At 45.1% G+C, this 18,116-nt stretch overlaps 1 protein-coding gene across 2 annotated transcripts in view; it reads left to right on the top strand.

Moving 5' to 3' along the window:
- The window catches only part of PRICKLE2 (prickle planar cell polarity protein 2), a 185,121-nt gene that overhangs the window by 126,885 nt on the left and 40,120 nt on the right, over nt 1-18,116 (top strand). For both annotated transcript variants that reach the window (XM_056128961.1, XM_056128960.1), the window contains exons 6-7: nt 3,043-3,229; nt 8,408-9,280. In XM_056128961.1, coding sequence (XP_055984936.1) covers nt 3,043-3,229; nt 8,408-9,280 — 1,060 coding nt within the window. The remainder of the gene's footprint in view (nt 1-3,042; nt 3,230-8,407; nt 9,281-18,116) is intronic.

Genomic DNA, 18,116 nt, shown 5'->3' with positions numbered 1-18,116 from the left:
TTCCATTTGGATCTTACCACCTTATGCTCTCAAATTTGAGTGTACTGTTCCCAGTTAGAAAGCCGACTGAAACTGGAGGTTTGCAATATGATTTTGTTTTCTAAAGGCAAAAGGAATACGATGGGTTTTTTGAGGTGTAATTCACATGGTTTTGAATTGAGGTATAATTCACATAACATTGATTTGCCTTTTTAAGGATACAGTTCTTTTTCTGGAGGTGCATATCCAGCAGTGCTGAATTGCTGGGGATCAAAGCCAGGGTTCTTGCGTGCTCTCTAGCCCATCAATCATCTCCTTGGCCCTAACTTATAGTTTGGCCAGTTTTAGTATATTCACAGAGTGGTGAAAGCATGGCTACTGTCTAATTTGAGGTCGTTTTCATCAACTGAAAAGAAACTAGTATCTAATAGCACTCACTTCTCTTCTTCCTCTTCCCCCTCTTCCCTGATGACTATTAATCTATTCGGTCTCTGCATTTACATGTCCTTTAAATGAACTAAGTCTCTACCTCACTTTTCATGTCTGTTTTTTTTTTCTCACATAGCATTATTTTTTCAAAGCTAACTCATCTTGTAACATAAATCAATATTTATTCATTTTCATTGTGAGACTTGTTGTTACTGTGTTTGGCATATCAAATACATCACATCATGGAGACACTACTGGGCCTGCTTAAGCGACTCGATGAACAACGGGAGAACAGTGCTACAGTGCTATTCATTTTCATAGCTGAATAATATTCAGATATACATATGTGATCTTGTTTATCCATTTATCAAACAATATTATATTACTGATCATTTTTATTTCCATGAGCATTCATGTACAAGTTTTTGTTTGGTTGATTTTATTTTTTTGTGTTGCGGTCATATCTAATGAGGCTTGGGTCCGCTCTCAGCTCTGTTTCACTTCCAGCAGTGTTCCAGATGTTCCACTGTTCCACATGTGGTACTATGGGTGGAATCCAGGCCTCTTACATGTAAAAATGTACACTTAGCCCAATGAGCTATGTTTCCAGCCCTTACAGCTTTTATGTGGACAACAACTACATTTTTTTGGGCATACCTAGAAGTATAATTGAGGGGTCATATGATAATTCTCTGTTTAACAATGAGAAAATACTAACCTGATTCCCAACACAATTATATGATTTGGCATTCTCGCTGCCAGTGAATGGCTATTCCAATTTTTCAACATTTTTTTCGACATTTATTATTGTCTTTTTCAAAGGATTCATCTTAGTTGGTGTGAAATTATAACAAATTTGCCTTTTTAATGGCTAAGTATCATGTGCTTAATGGCTATTTCTTTATCTTTTTTATTTTGGGAGTAATGACTATTTGTTTTGCCTTCTAAGTTTATTTTCTTTTTAGTGTGCTGTGGTAAGGGTTATTCATATGTTCTGGATACTAGTTCCTTTTCAGAAACATGCTCTGGCATTGTTTTCGATCTTTCTATAACTTCACTTTTTCTTTTTTGTTTTGGCTTGGTTTTATAGTTTGTTTGTTTGTTTGTTTGTTTTTCGGGCCACACCTTGCAATGCTCAGGATTTACTCCTCTCCTGTACCTGGGGATCTCTCCCGGTGGGCTCAAGGAACCATATGGAGTGATGGGAATTAAACTCCAGTCAGCCACATGGAAGACATGTGCCCTACTCATTATACTATCTCTCTGACCCTAACTTCACTTTCCTGGTGTTGTCCTTTGGAGTATGTGAATTTTTATTTTGATATAATCTAATTTATTTTTTGGTTGCTTATGCATTTCGGTGTCAAATGTAAGTCATTGCCTAGTTACCTACCCCAAATTTATGTACGTTTATTCCTGTATTTTTGTTTAAACATTTTACAGGTTTTATTCTTCCATTTCCATCTTTGATCTTGAGTTAGTTTTTGTATAAAGTGTGAGGTCAGAGTTGAGATGCATTTTTGCTTGAGCCAGTTGTCCCCACCCCTTTTGTCAAAGAGACAGAGTCTTTATGTCAATAAAGACACTGAATGTCAATAATCAATTGATCTTACATGTCTGTGTTTATTTCTAGTCCCTCCATTTTAATCTATTAAGCTCTATGTCTGTCTGCTCTCATACATTTCTACATTGTCTTGATTTTTGCCATTTATACCATACTAGAAAATTTGGGAAATTATATAAGGAGGTAAAAACACAAGTGCTTCTGAGATGTCTTGCAAATGGAACTGCTTCATTTTAAGGCCAGAGTAAATGATGAAGCGTAAGACCGATTGAAGGCATCCCTCACCTAAAAGCAGTACTTTTCTCAGCCCTCACTCATTGTTGCTCTGCAGGAATGTGTTGCCAAATATTTAAAAAAAAAAAAAACAGAATTCCAGATGTTTGTGTGACATTTCCCATTTTTGAAAAATCCCATAGATAAGCCAAGTAAAACAGATATGTGTGTCAAACGTGCCCATTAGCTGTCAGTTCTCAGTCCTGATTTACGTGTTGCAGGGCAAAAAAATACTTTCTCTTATTAAAAGGTGGTTAAATTAATTGCTGGCCAAGCCAGAAACATTAAATTGTGCTTTAGGCATTTCCAACTGTGGAAACTAATTTGGAACACGCACACACACACACACACACACACACACACACATATATAGCACTATAGCACTGTCCTCCCATTGTTCATCGATTTGTTCGAGGGGCACCAGTAATGTCGCCATTGTGAGACTTGTTACTGTTTTTGGCGTATCAAATACACCACAGGGAGCTTGCCAGACTCTGCCATGCGGGCGGGATGCTCTCAGTAGCTTGCCAGGCTCTCTGAGAGGGACAGAGGAATCGAACTCGAGTTGGCCACATGCAAGGCAAACACCCTACCTGCTGTGCTATTGCTCCAGCCCCTAAATCTACATATCATATAATATAATACATACATATATAGTATAATATCCACATTGATAACATTTATGACCCGTGATGTGAATGGGACCTTCTATTTTGGAATACCCAGAGCTTCCTCTGCTGAAGTGCTTTCCCACGAGTGGGTCTCCAGCACTGACCTTTTGGCTCTCCCATCTTCAGATCATCTTTGCAGATGAATGCACAGAAGCCGAGGGCCGGCATTGGCACATGAAACACTTTTGCTGCTTCGAGTGTGAGACGGTGCTGGGTGGCCAGCGTTACATCATGAAGGAGGGAAGACCCTACTGTTGCCATTGCTTTGAGTCCTTGTATGCGGAATATTGCGACACTTGCGCTCAACACATAGGTGAGACAACAACATTCAATGTGTACTTGTAGCTGCTGTGATTGCCACTCCTGTGTGTCTGGTGTAGTTAGCTTCTCTCTGCCGGTGATAGAAACCAAATTCCCCCTCTGCAAAATGGAAGGGGGAATTTCTCAACTTGTCTGATGTGGAAAAATCAAAGAATTTTCTGGCTTCAGCGAGGGATGCATCAAGGGTTCAAGCAAAGTCTTGGGGTTTTTTTGTTTTTTGGGTTTTTTTTTTCTCTGCCTCTCCATTTAGATTGCTTCCTTGTGGCATATTTGCAAGCAAGCTTTCCGTGCATAATAACTAAGATATGCCTGCCTTCTCTTTCAGTTTTATATGTTCTCAGGATTTACATTCTCTAAAGGAGTTTGTCTTCCTTCCAGTGTACAAGCCAGGTCTTCCAAATAGGAGCTGGACAGGCCCTGGTTGGCTGCATTTCATCTTGGAAAGAAAAGAATAGCCTTCTCCTTTCAGTTAGCCTGAATCCTCGGCCCTGCCTTTTAGGAGGCCCCACTACCCAGGAGGAAGGAAAGTTCTTGGAAGGGAAATATGAAGGGGAAAATGTAAACAAATGGCTTCCACAGTCTCCTTGGAAAAACTCAAGGGTCAGCAGAGGGAGGAGCCAGGGCAGTCAGTTCTGTTGGAAGGGATGGTTAAGAAAACCAAATGGCTTCTGCATGTCAAAAAGCAAAAAACAAAAGAGAGAGAGAGAGAGAAAAGAAAGAAAAATTCAGCAAAAGTTGAACCCTGCCAAAAGCAAAGCGAAAGAATCTCAAATAGTTCTTAAGCTGTAAACTCCCCCCCAAAGAAGCAGTGGGTCTGAGATGGTGAAAATCTTTTTCTCTTTGCAAATAAATGATCACTCAGCCCTTCAGTGCTCTTCCAAATCTTGCTGCATCCGTGGCTTCTTTATTCAACTTGCCTGTTCTGGCCCCTCGAGAATAAGCTGCCCTTTAAAGGAGGAGAGGAAAGCAGTTGGCAGTGGAGGACCGTCTGTGAGACTAGCCGCCTGGTTTTCCTGTGGCTAGTGCAATTCCAAGAAATCTGCTCAGAAGCTGCCAACTTCTTACCTATAGGAGGGAGATGTGGAGATAACCAGTCTGGAAGCCCATTTGCTTTGATTTTATCAGGGAAAAAAAGAAGTGCCTTTGTCTCCTTAGTTCATTTATATCAGAAGTGATATATTCAAGCCACAGACTGGTCATCTGAGAAGTTTGTGTGCTCTGGGGACAAGGCGCCTGCTGTGTGCTCCCTGGAGGGGCCTTTGTCATAGGGTTATCCTTCCCGTAGACTGAGATCTGCTGTCCAGAGGTGTTTCACAGCCAGAGCCTGTGCCAAACCTACGTTGCCTATTGCCATGCCCTTGGTTGCCCAATAACATTCCCTGAGGAGAGCCTGGGTGGTGAGTAGATTCTTTCTCTCTTGGCCCCAAAAGTCCTCATGCTCACGGCCTCGGGAGCCTCACACTCAACCAGCTACCCAACTGTTTTTACTTCTCACAAGAAAAAGAGTTAGGCCAATTCCTCGGATGCTAAAGAGCTAGAAAGAGCTTGGTTTAGACAGGTGGCAGGACCTGGGAGGCAGAGGTGAGAGGTATTTTGAGAAAAGGGTGCCAATTACCCCCACGCTGCTCGCTGCGAATTCTGCAAGAAGGTGCTAGCCCGGGTGTGAAGGTTTGCAGTGTACAGAAAATTTCACTAAAGCAATGGTACTCCCTTCTACTCGGGTTTCTCTTTCTTCTCTTCCTTTCCATAGAAACTGAAAAACCTTTCCAGCAACCCTTCGAATTTTTACCCAGTGGCCTGGAAGAGAGAAAAGCTGTTCCCTGAGCATGAAGGCAGCTGTTTTCTACTCTTTCTTTCCTCTGCCTATTGGAGGCTTTGGCATTTTCTTCTCTCCCTCTTTTCAGTCCATAAAAAGACATCCATGTTTCACCAGAATAGGGGACTTCTTCAGCCTGCATTCTTATCACTGCCGTAGTTAAAATGCCATACCTGATTTTGTTGCTGTTGTTCTAGGTCCAACTTTCTGGCAAATGTCATTTTCCTGCAACAGTGAAAGAGTGTGCAGTCCATAGTCTCTGGGTGCTTCCCTCTGACCATATTATACAAACATTCCCTACTTACACAGCCACTCAGAGCAGACCCTGCATCAGGCAGCCGTTGCTAGGGCAACAGTACTTTTGCTGCGTGAAGCAGAGTAAACAATCCTATAAACAGATCGAGGCTGTAGCAGCAATAGCTGCATACACCCTCAGAGAAGTGCTCAAAGGGCTTAGAGTGGGAATTAAAAAAAAAAAAAGGAACGCTTAGATGTGGAATGGCAGAGCCCTTTTCCAGATGTTCAGAGTTCAGGAGCAGTTCAGAGGACCATCTGACATGGGTGATGTTTATCAGAGACCACGTTCAGCTGCTTGCCGGGCCACTTTGTAACGCCTCCCCCTCTGCGTTCCACATCCCAGCCTGGCCTTCGGTGAGGCCTCGCCCCCTCCTGAGCGAGGGCCCTGCTGCTACAGCATGGCAGAGCCAGTTTCCTTGCAGAAGTAGCTGGCAGAGGCCGGGATGGGCCTGTGTGCCTGGAGCTGTAGCGACGGGTGTGAGAGAGAGCATCGCTGGAGCTGCTGTCTGAGGAAGAAGCCGGACAGCCCAGCTCCCAGCAGGGACTCTCAGGAAAGCAGGGGACAAGCGGAAAAGAGAAAAGGAAGAAAGACCCAGCCAGCCTCAGAATTCTTGCTTGGCCTGCATCCAGGCAGCAGCCTCAGAGCAAAGAGGGAGCAGGGCATGGGCTTCTAATGAAAATACAGGAACAGGAGCAACTAGCAGGCTGTCTCAGCAGTCCCTGCACAGTAGATCAGCTGATCCTCACCACACCCTACAAGTAACTCTTAGCATCCCCTTTTTTACAAAGGAGACCGGATACGGGTCTCTTTGCTGAAGGTAAAGGCTGTGTGGCTCAGTCCGCAGCAGAAGCAACATTTGAACCAAAGCAGACAGGCTGTAATCATTTGTACACCCAGTTGGAAGGAGACCAAGGCGGAATTTCTCTGGGTCTCCAGCCTTACTTGCAGTCACCACAGACTTTTCTGTAGTCTATTCAGTCGACTATTTAAATAAAAAGCCCTTATAGATCCCCAAGGTCATTCTCCCAAAGAAACATGGCTCCTTTCATATGGGGGAGGGGCTGAGCAGCACGGGTTTCCCTTGGCATCTGTTCCCCAAGCTTTCCTTGGCATCTGTTCTCCGCTGTGTGCAAGGCAAGGGTGGCTAAAGGCAGATAGGACTGGCCCCGGGAGCCACAAGAGAGGACCTTCTCCTGTTTCCCTCTGTTCCCAGCCTTTCGTTTTGCCTAGAGTGTGCCCCCATTTCTTGTCCATGGACTCTCTAAACATGACTTGAGAAGGTATGCCTAGAAACTGCGACTTAGAATTCTCTACTAGATTCCAGGGGTCACATTAGATAGAACTAGCATCAGACCTCAGGCGTCCTTCCAGACAAAGTCATCGCTGAGTGCCTGTGACTTTTTCAGCAGACTCTCCATGGAGCAGGCCCTGAGGCCTCTCGTCTCCATCCTGCCAATGCTGAACTGCTATCAAAAGAGCCCTTGGGCTAGAGCAATTGTACAGTGAAGAGGGAATTTGCTTTGCACACAGCCAACCTAGATTCGAATCTGGCACCCTAGAGGGCCCCAAGCCCACCAGGAGTGATCCCTGAGTGCAGAGCCTAGGCCCCATTCAGTATTACTCCAAAACAAAAATAAATTGAAAAAACCAAAGAGACCCTTCCTTGAAGGCCAAAGTTAGGCTAATGGTGATAGGATTTGCCTTGTGTGTGGCCATTCTAGGTTTGCTCCCCAGCATCACGTAGGGTTTCCCAAGTACCCCAGGAGTGATCCCGGAGCTCAGAGTCAGAAGAAAGTCCTAACATAATAGCCAGTTGTGGCCTCAAAGAAATATTATAATGGAAAGTAGTCTTCCAGGATGACTGCCTTAGCAAAAATCCCAGGTAACACTTCCATTGACCAAGTACAGGTCATGTGTCAACCCTTGAACACAGAGATAGGGTTTCTAAGGAGCCCTTGCTGGCTCCAGGCATGGCTTCAGCCCCACCTACCTTTTCCTACCCTGAGAGGCAGAGATAGGGAATCCCACCAGGAGCTTATTACTAGGAGCGGCCAGAATAGAAACTAAGAAGCAAGGACAGCTGGAACCGTGAGCAGTTCTGGTAATATGCAGGTGAAACACGACTGTGTAAACCAGGTCCTGCTCAGGCGTGGGAGGAAATGCGTCTCTTCCTTTCCCAAAGAAGTCAGGTGAGGCAAATGCTTGCTCACCCAGGGCCTATGTCTTTCACAAACCCTGCTGAAGGTTGTTCCTTCTCCAAAGCAGGTTTTTCTTTTCTCAACAGTTATTTTTTTTTCCTTTGGAACTGAGTTTCTATAGGAATCATCCTTTACCGTATATGGACGATGGGGATGCTTTTCCTCTTTCATAGGAAAGCCCCTGTAATGCACCAGGCCAGGCTTCTGGAAACACCCCAAACCTTAATGATCGTGTCCTGGTAGAGCTTCACATCAGATTCCTAGTTTCATCATTTCATTAAGCAAGTCATTTAGCCCACCTTCCCTCTTTTATTTTTTTTTATCATCCGAGAAAATGAAAATACTAAAGAGGAGCTTCAGCTGAGAGGTTAAGTGAGTTTACCTGTTTTCAAAGCATTTAAAGTGGTGCTGTATTATTTGTTGGTGTCATTATTGCTGCTTGGGGGAAATGTGTCCTAGGCAGAAGGATTTATGGGCCGGCTATTTTAATCTAATTTCTCTCTACTCAGCAGATGCATTAAGAAGGCATTGACAGGGCCAGGGAGATAGCTCACAGTACTGGAGAACATACTGTACATGTGAGAGCTTTGGGTTTGATTCCCGGCATCTGAGCACCAGCCCTCAGGAGTAGCCCCTGAGTACTGCCAAGTGACACTAAACAAAAAGTTGACTAGTACTGGGATGCCTCTCCCAGTAAGTCACGAATCACATTGATGTAGGATCCTGATCACTGATTGATTTCTTGACTATTTATTCTGCTGTTTCTGGAATGCTGAGTCAAACTATGGTGCTGTGTGTTTCATATTCTAATACCCAGATTTAAACTGCTTATCTGCTTCGTATCCCTTCTTTCCCTAGGGATTGACCAGGGTCAAATGACCTATGATGGCCAACACTGGCACGCCACTGAATCCTGTTTCTGCTGTGCTCACTGCAAAAAGTCCCTCCTGGGACGGCCTTTCCTCCCCAAGCAGGGCCAGATATTCTGTTCGAGGGCCTGCAGTGCTGGGGAGGACCCCAACGGCTCAGACTCATCGGATTCAGCCTTCCAGAATGCCAGGGCCAAAGAGTCCCGGCGCAGCGCCAAAATCGGCAAGAACAAGGGCAAGGCGGAGGAGCCCATGCTGAACCAGCACAGTCAGCTGCAGGTCACCTCCAACCGGCTGTCCGCAGACGTGGACCCCTTGTCGCTGCAAATGGACCTGCTCAGCCTGTCCAGCCAGACACCCAGCCTCAACCGAGACCCCATCTGGAGGAGCCGGGATGAGCCCTACCATTATGGGAATAAGATGGAGCAGAACCAATCCCAGAGTCCTTTGCAGCTCCTCAGCCAGTGCAACATCAGAACTTCTTACAGCCCAGGAGGGCAGGGGGCTGGGGCTCAGCCTGACATGTGGGCCAAGCACTTCGGCAACCCCAAAAGGAGCTCTTCGCTGGCCATGAAGGGGCATGGGGGCAGCTTCATTAAGGAGTGCCGGGAGGACTACTACCCTGGAAGGATGCGGTCCCAGGAGAGCTACAGTGATATGTCTAGTCAGAGCTTCAGTGAGACCCGAGGAAGCATCCAAGTCCCTAAATATGAGGAAGAGGAGGAAGAGGAAGGGGGCCTGCCTGCTCAGCAATGTCGGACCCGTCATCCTATCAGTTCCCTGAAATACACAGAGGACATGACACCCACAGAGCAGACCCCTCGGGGCTCCATGGAGTCGCTGGCCCTGTCCAACGCAACAGGTAGGATTCTACCCATCTGGAAGATGCAGCAAGGGGGGCATTTCTTGGGGAGTGGGATGGGAGTGAGGAATGCTGCCCAACGCTGGTCTTCAGGATTTTGGTGTTCCCTTCCTGTTCCTTCTTCCAATAGGATGTTTTCAGTGTGACTTGGATCTTGGGTGAGAGTCCTCATAAGCAAACCTGGGATGAGATTCCTCATAAGCAAAAACTAGGATGCCTCTGACCTCTTGAGGGTGGGAGGGAACAAAGGGGAGCGACAGAAAAGGGGAAAGCCACTGGAGTTGTAGGGATATTACAGTGACGTTATACTTAATTTGTACATTGCTAACCCGGGTTCAATCCCCAACACTCCAACACCTGTGGGTCCGTCAAGTCCATAGGCAGTGATCCCTGAGTGAAGAAGCAGGAATACACCCTGAGCACCCACAGGTATGGCACTGTAGCACTGTCCTTCCATTCATCTATTTTTGCTCGAGCAGGCCCAGTAATGTCTCCATTGTGAGACTTGTTACTGTGCTTGGCATATCGAATACGTCACGGGTCGCTTGCCAGGCTTTGCCGTGCAGGTGCAATACTCTCAGTAGCTTGCTGGGCTCTCTGAGAGGGGTGGAAGAATCGAACCCAGGTCGGCCAGGTCAGCCGAGTGCAAGGCAAATGCCCTACGTGCTGTGCTATTGCTCCACCCCTACAGGTGTTGGGGGGGGGAGGAAGAGGAAGTGGGAGGAGAAAATGAAACTTGATGTCTACTGGAGATTAGGTTCAGACTGACACCATTTGCTTGGAACTCTGGAAGATGAGTAGCCTCGAGGCACTTATCAAAGGGATGACATTTTCCACCAACATTTCAGCCCGACACTAGCATCGGACTGCTGGAAAGCCACTTGGGGTCAAGGTTGTCCATGTGGGCATGAGGTAAGGCAGGTCCTGTCTGTCCAAGGAACCTTGGGGCAAAGGAAGGGCTGTGACCTGGAGGCAGTTTTCACCAAAGCAGGTTTGCTCAAGACACCAAAGCACCCATCCATGGCTGAACCTTGGCGTTTTGTGAGGGTTTTACTATGTTGTAAAAAACATAAAATATATGTATTGGCAGGAAGATGGCAGGCATTCCCACCTCAAGGGACTTCCAAGGCCCAGCTCTGGATGATTGTCGCCACATTTGGAGATATTTATTTTGTTAGATTAACAGTGATTTAGCTTTTGCCATATGCAAATATTGTCCTATGCATTTTATATATATCGTCAAATCCTCATAACCCTACAAGAGTGATGTGCTTTTATTTTTGTGTGTGTGTAAGAGAACATTTAAGATAAAAGATTGAGATTCTGTGGTTTATAATACTGTTAATACTTGTTTCTCATGCATATAAATCTAACAACATGCCCTTCAATATACCTACCTCCATCTCCTAAGGACCACTATACCATTCCCTTTCATCCCCCACTAGGGACTCAGTTATATGTTTCATTCCTCCCATTATGTTGACTTTAGACCTCTGTTACTTCTGTGCTTTGTATTTTTAATTCCCACATATGTATTTTTTAATTCCCACATTTGTATTTTTAATTCCCAGTTCATTCTGTATCTATCCCTGTCCTTCTGACTGACTTCACTCAGCATGATTTCCTCTACTTCCATCCATGTTGCAGCTAACTGCATGCTTTTGTCCTTTCTTAGAACTGCATAGTATTCCTTTGTGTATCCACAACTTCTTGACCCATTCATTGATAGTTGGGCATTTGGGTTGTTTCCATATCTTAGCTATTGTACTAAGTACAGCAATGAATATAGGTTTGCATATATCCTTTCAAATTAATGGTTTTCTATTTGGGAATTGATGCCAAGAAGTGGTATCACTGGGTCGTATGGTAGTTTCATTCCTAAATTTTAGGTTGATCGCCATATACCTTTCCATAAAGGCTGAACCAGACAACATTCCCACTAACAGTGGAGTAGGATTCCTTTCTAACCATAACCACACCCAGGAGAAATGTGCTTTTAAAATTCTGACTTCAGAGTGGAAGAAGCTGAGGCACGTAGAAGTCGAGAGATTTATCTAAAATCATTCAGCTTGGGGCTGGAGCAATAGCACAGCGGGTAGGGCATTTGCCTTGCACGCGACCAACCTGGGTTTGATTCCCAGCATCCTATATGGTCCCCCGAGCACTGCCAAGAGAAATTCCTGAGTGCAGAGCCAGGGGTAACCCCTGAGCACCGCTGGGTGTAACTCAAAAAGCAAAATAAAATAAAATAAAATAATTCAGCTTTTATGAGGTAGAACGAGGATTGAGCCTGCACATTTGACCCTAGAGCAATGCACCAATCGCATCAAGCTGCTAAAGTCATAGGAGCACCATGCTGTGAGATCTCCCTGTCTTTTCAGAGAAGTTAAAAATGTGATCTTTAAAAATATGAAATCTATTTAAATATGTCTCTAAATCGTTGGCTGGCTAGGCAGTACTTTAAAAAAAATATTTTTTTTTATCCCTCTCTAATTCACATCTCGTTCTCATCTGCCCCAAAGCATAGACAGCAGGGATCTTTACCCCCATGTTTCAGATGAAAAGGATGAGGCCTTGTGACTAAGCAGCTTGCTTAATGTCAGAGCAGCGAACAATTCATGCAGAGTGATGACTGCCTGGCTTCCAGCCCAGTTTGTGCTATTCTCAAAAGATGTGCGTTCTATAATTATTTAAGAGGCCAAAAGATAAATATGTAATTCAGCCCCTGAAGCAGAGTTTCTCAAAGCTAAGGCAGCTGCATTAGAATCATGAGGCTGCGGGATGAAACTGTGAACTCTGGGACTTCCCCGCTGCCCCTCTGTGTTCGACATAACAGAGCTGGGACCCAGGAATCCACATGCTAACTGGCTCCTTGCAGATTGGTGTGCTGCCATTTTCTATGAAAAGCTGTCTCTGAGTTAGTTTGATCTCATTTTATTGTCCTTTCCCAATGACTCAGGAAATCAGGAGCTGTGCGGGACGGGGGACGCTGGGAAGGCCAAGAGGGAGGTGGGGAATTTATCATTATGATTTTTTCCCTTTGGTTCCTTATTCCAAGCAACTAGCCCCTCCATCACTAAGACTTGGGGAAAGCATCCCTGAAGCATGACTGATAAAGCAGAGAAAAATTCCTTGGATCCACATAGTCTAAAGGAATAACCATAAGCCACATGTAACTAGTGCAATTTGAATTAAAATGAAATGAAATGAAAGTGTCAGGCCATCAGTTGCACTAGTCACATTTTAAGTGATCAACAGTAATGAACTGAATTTTTAATGTTATTTAAAGTTAATAAATTTAAATTTAGTAGCCTCTTGTGGAATATGTACATACTGTACTGTCCTCCCATTGTTCATCAGTTTGCTCGAGCGGGCCCAGTAATGTCTCCATTGTGAGACTTGTTGTTACTGTGTTTGGTATATTGAATACGTCACGGGTAGCTTGCCAGGCTTTGCCATGCGAGCGAGATACTCTCGGTAGCTTGCCGGGTTCTCTGAGAGGGGCGAAGGAATCAAACCCGTGTCGGCTGTGTGCAAGGCAAATGCCCTATCCACTATGCTACCACTCCAGCCCCTAAATCTATAGTTTTTAATCTAATAATTCGACATAAAGCTTGATACTCTGTAGGCAGAATTTTTCCAAATACAGATCTGGCAAAACAGGACGCCCCCTACAGCTTTCCAGCCTCTGCTTCGTGCTTTGGCACTGCCCAATCTGTTTAATACTGAGAGTGTGCTGTCCTTGTTCTTGGGAAAACAAAATCATCCATCATGCTCACAGAGAGTGAGTCAGGAAGGGACAGTCACTGCTTATACCACCACCACATGGGAGCCTTACAGAAGTTTCTTAACACTGCCCTCCAAAGGAGCTTGCACCCGCGGAGATCCTGGCATTACCAATGGTAATGCAATAGCAGCTCACATTATTGGATGTTTAATCATGTGCTTGGTGTAATTCTAAATATTTTAAATGAGCCAACTCACTTCATCCACAAACTTATGACGTAGAGAGTTGTTATTTGCATTTTATAGATGATACAAATGAGGCACAAAGAACAAGTAGCCTCAGGCCACGTGGCTAGGATGTGAAGGGGCATGATTCAGGCTATTCTGACTCCAGAATCTGTGCCCTAATCACTAAACCACAGACTATGACCTGACTTGCTAATGATTTCACTTTATAACATCTCATTAAATCTTCATAGCAACCCTATGAAATAAGACTCAATAGTGTACCCGTTTTACAGATTAGTACCACCAAGTCCATCAGCATTGTAACCTCCCTATTGTCACCTCTGATGACGAAGCATGAACCCAGGTGTGATCATTCGTTTAAAAAAAAGTACTCTTGGGCCAAAGAGAGATTGTACAGCAGAAAAAGCATTTGTCTTGCATGTAGCCAACCCAGGTTTGATCCCGAGCACTATGTATCTATGTATACGTACCACCAGGAGTGATCCCTCAACACAGATCCAGGAGTAAGCTTTGAGAACAACTGAGTGAGACTCCAGGACGCCCCCAGGACGCCCCCCCCCCCCCGCCAAAAGCAAACAGACAAGCAAACAAAAATGTATGCTCCTTCTCTTATTGATCTTGCTATCCTCACAGCAGTGGTGATGGTGGTATCTTGGGTTCTGTGACTGTAAAATAGGTGGCCTCCATGGGTGGCTTATGTGAGGTGGAGGGGAGGGAGGCAGCCACTTTCTGCTGATCCACCTCTGTCACCCCCAAGCCATCTGGGAAGGCCAAGAATGATAAATTCTGCGACAAGTTCCTGTGCAGCAAGGGCCAGAGCCCTGCCAGCCCCACAAGGTGGCCATCAAGCCACACCTGATGTCTACATGGTCTTCTCGGCACAGGAATTGACTCTGCCACCCAATTTCTCAGGCAGCCACGGACTCAGGTTGGGATGAGAAATTGCTCTTTGCAAGGAAAGGAAAGTCAGTCCTAAGACTAACCCAGGGTCACCAGGTTCTTGTCGTGCCTCACAGAAAAGAATTTCAGGAGTAAACGAGCAGTGCAGTAAAACAGATTTTATTTGGAGGGTTTTAGGAAGGGAAAGAAGGAGGGTGGGAGGAGGAAGGAGAGACAGAGACAGAGAGGCAGACAGAGAGACTCTCAAGAAAGAATACAGGCTTCTCTAAGGGTAGAGAGAGCTTCTACAAACACCCCAGCATTAGATATGAAAGCATGAAGAGGGGAGATGTGGATGACACATGTACTTGGGCGCCACATGTGTTTGGACACATGGGCACAAGCAGCAAATGGATTCGGGCAGCATATGTGTGCCCTTCCTTTGTTCAGGGTGGCCTTTATAGGGTTTCACCAATCTGCCCCCACATGGGGCTTTCTGGCTAGGTAAGAGACCATTGCTAGGGGCGTTCCCAAAGAACTAGAACTGGCTTTCTTTGAAACTCATTTTCTTGACCTTGTTCCTGCTGGAGCTTCTCTCCAGGATGAGTCCAGCCTTCTCTGGCCTGGGCTAGCTGAGGGTTAATCAGATTAAAGGAGGGTGTTGAGGGTCCTCAGTAATTTCCTTCAGGCCCTTTCTGTAGGGAGGGGTCCAGTCTCCTCAAGGTCTGCTGCTGGAGAAGGTCTTATCAGCTCTTGCTTTCTGTGTCCACAAGGTGGGTCGGACTTAGGACTGGTAGATTTATTTCTTCCCAGAAATTTCACTTCCGTGATGGGAGGCAGAGGGCAGTGTGTGTGTGGAGGGGGTGTCTTCCCTAATCCACCTGTCTATATCAGTTGCGCTGTTTCATAGTGGCCCAGGGAGCACAGTAAGTGATGTGAGGCAGTGCTCATGATGGACCCAGGGCCTCACACATGTAAGACATACACTCTGTCACCCTCTCACAGCCACATCCTCAGGCCCCAGAGGTTTACTTTTCACCTCTGGTACGCATTCTCACAGGAAGACTCAATCACAATCGAGGTGTGCGCCATGGGTCTATCTGAAGGGATAAGGGGTCCCTTTCCTGTAGCAGTCAGTTTGTGGACGCATCTGTTTGGCTTCAGGAGAGCAAGAAGGAAGTGTGGAAGTTTGAGCACACAAAAGTCAAATGAAAACTGAATGATAGGAGGCAGTAGCCACAGGCCAAGGTGACATCCTGGGTCAGAGGGAGGTAAAACAAAGGATACAAGTGAAAATTGTTCAGGGGTTAGTGCCTGGACAGGAGGCGCCAGTGAACGGGAGACCAAAGCTGTAGTACAAGTTAGGGTCGGGGTTCACATCACATATTGGGGCTAGTTGTACAGTTGAGATTGGGATCAGTTGCCTTGGGCAGAAGTCAACTGAAGACAACTGGAGAGTGTCATAGGGCTCTGATGTGGAATGATATGATTGAGAACAAGACCATCCCTTGAAGATCTGCAAGGAGCAGTTGGGTCAGAGACCGGCAGGCCCTGTGGAAAGGAAATGTGGATGTGGCTGGGAGTTAGACAAGGAAAAAATGGTTCCTTTTAATTTGCCCATGAGTGTCTACCTCATGAGTTACAACAGAATTAGGCTTAACTAGTCTGTGCCTCAGTGTCCTCATGTTTGAAATGGAATGGAAATAGTGCCTTCAATGAAAATAATTTAGAGAAGGTAACGTGTAAGAATAATTTAGGATCATGTTAAATACTCTCTAACTGTTCAAAGAATATCAGTGACGGGTAAGAGCCACAGCCTCAGCAGGGTGTGAGAGGTGCAGCCCTGATCCAGAGTGGACATGAGTCTTGTCCTCCTCTACCTCAGGGAGTTTAACAGAGAGTTACTTGCTGTCAAATATAAAATTGCATCTGTAGTAAGTATGGAGCCTGGAAAGCATATTAAGAAGGATATGGCCAAGTCAGGGAGATCAGAGAAGGCATGCAGAAAAACTGATGCTTAAAGAATATGGGGAAGGATTTTTCCAGACAACAAGAGTTGTATCTGCATAGCTCCTGTGGTAGAAATAAGAGGAAAGTAAGAAAAACTGAAAGAAGATCAGATGGAACACAAAGAGACAGACCGGAAAGTAAGCCAAGGACTTGATGGTGCAGAATCACTGAGGAGAGTTTAAGTTTTTGAGTGTTACTATGCCAGACACAGTAACAACAAAGTCTCCAATGGAGACGTTACTGGGCCCGCTCGAGCAAATCGATGATCCACGGGAGGGCCCTTTACTACTCAAGTGTTACTACAATGGACAGCCCTTGAAGTTTCAAACCATGCAGTGAAGGAACATGACATGATCTGATTTGCATTGTGAAAAGTTGACTCTCCTATAGGGAATTGACTGGAAGAGGTAAGCGTCGATGGAGGGAGATCAGTTTGCAGATAGACAAGGCAAGAGGCAGAAAATAAATGGGGGAAAGACTTAAATAAGAGGACTGAAAGGATGATGATCTTGGAGAATAAATTGGCAAAGATTTATAGGCCCCCTCAAAGAAGGGCCCGGTGAGATAGAAGAGAATTGATTTGGGAAACTAGAACTCAGTAGAAATTTGCCCACTCTCATCTTTGACCAAAATCATTACCTGGATCTGTGTGTGTGTGTGTGTGTGTGTGTGTGTGTGTGTGTGTGTGTGTGTGTGTTGTGTGAGAGATTCAACTGGATTTGCAGAAACAGAACTCTCAAAGGCCTCATACTGACTTTGATGCTGTTGTACCCTGTGCCATGTTCACACTTTGAACACAAATAACCTGCACCCCTGGGCAAGAGCTTGCTTGTGCAACACCAAGGAATTGATTGCTAGGGGATGGAAGGGTAGTCTTTCAGTGTTGCTGGCCAACAAGAAAGAATGAGAAGACAGCAGTGTGCGGATCTGAAGCAACAACTGGAACTGCTCACTTTACCAAGAATGTCTGAAATGTTTTTTAATCCTTGCAATGCAAAACTTGTCTATATTTAATTTGATGAAATAACATTTCTTCTGTTCTTTTGCTTGGATATTCATCCTCTAACCCGATTTATTTATTTAAATAGTTGGGTAAAATCTCTTGGCGAGCTGGTCCTGTGACTTGAGTGGACACACCTCAGACAGGCTTATTAATTACGTGGAACCCAGATCTTTGGGTTTGTTCCCTTCAACTGGAGAAGTTGCAGACCTCATTCTTTCATATGGGAAAGCCCAGAACTCACCTTTAGGTCGATTCCTCAGTTGGTCCCAGAATCAGTCTTTGAAATACCTGGAAAATGCCGGGATAGTCTTTTTGTTCACTGAAATAAAATTTTTTTTTATCCTTTTGTTTGTGTGAGTCAGAATCCCTATTCCAGGGGTCAGAGAAATAGTTCAATGGGTTCGATTCCCCAGAATCCCATATGGTCCCCTGAGCACCACCTGGAGTGATTCTTGAGTGCAGAGTCAGGAGTAAACCCTAAGGACCATTCCCCACCTCCCTCTGCCCACACACATAAAGAAAGAAAGAAAGAAAGAAAGAAAGAAAGAAAGAAAGAAAGAAAGAAAAGATCTCAACTCCAACAGGAATAAGCAGACAATTTTTTTTTCAAATAACTAAAAAGTTACGTGTTTTGGGTTCCAGGAACAGCTGACCCAGGTTCTCAAGTGATCCTAACAGGATGTAGCTTTTTCCCTTCTCTCAGCTCTTGTGGCCTCCACAATGGTTTTTCTATCAGGCTAGCTTTATCCAGGGGCATCAAAGATGGCTGTCGGCAGCTCTAGGCTAATATCACTCAAGGAAATAGCATTTTTTTTTAACAGCTTTACCCGATGTCCCATAACTGAGTCCATTTGCATGGCTCTGGTCAGGAAATTGCTAGACTGAACCCTGGGGTGAATGGGGATGATTGCTCTGATGGGGGTCTCATGTCTGTTGTGGAACTAAGCAGTGGAACTAAGACCATCAAAA

The sequence above is a fragment of the Sorex fumeus genome, unplaced genomic scaffold (assembly GCF_029834395.1).
Source record: "Sorex fumeus unplaced genomic scaffold, SorFum_2.1 ptg000072l, whole genome shotgun sequence".
Lineage (NCBI taxonomy): Eukaryota > Metazoa > Chordata > Mammalia > Eulipotyphla > Soricidae > Sorex > Sorex fumeus.
Note: the sequence above shows the minus strand (reverse complement) of the source record. Positions and strands in the feature narration are given on the sequence as shown.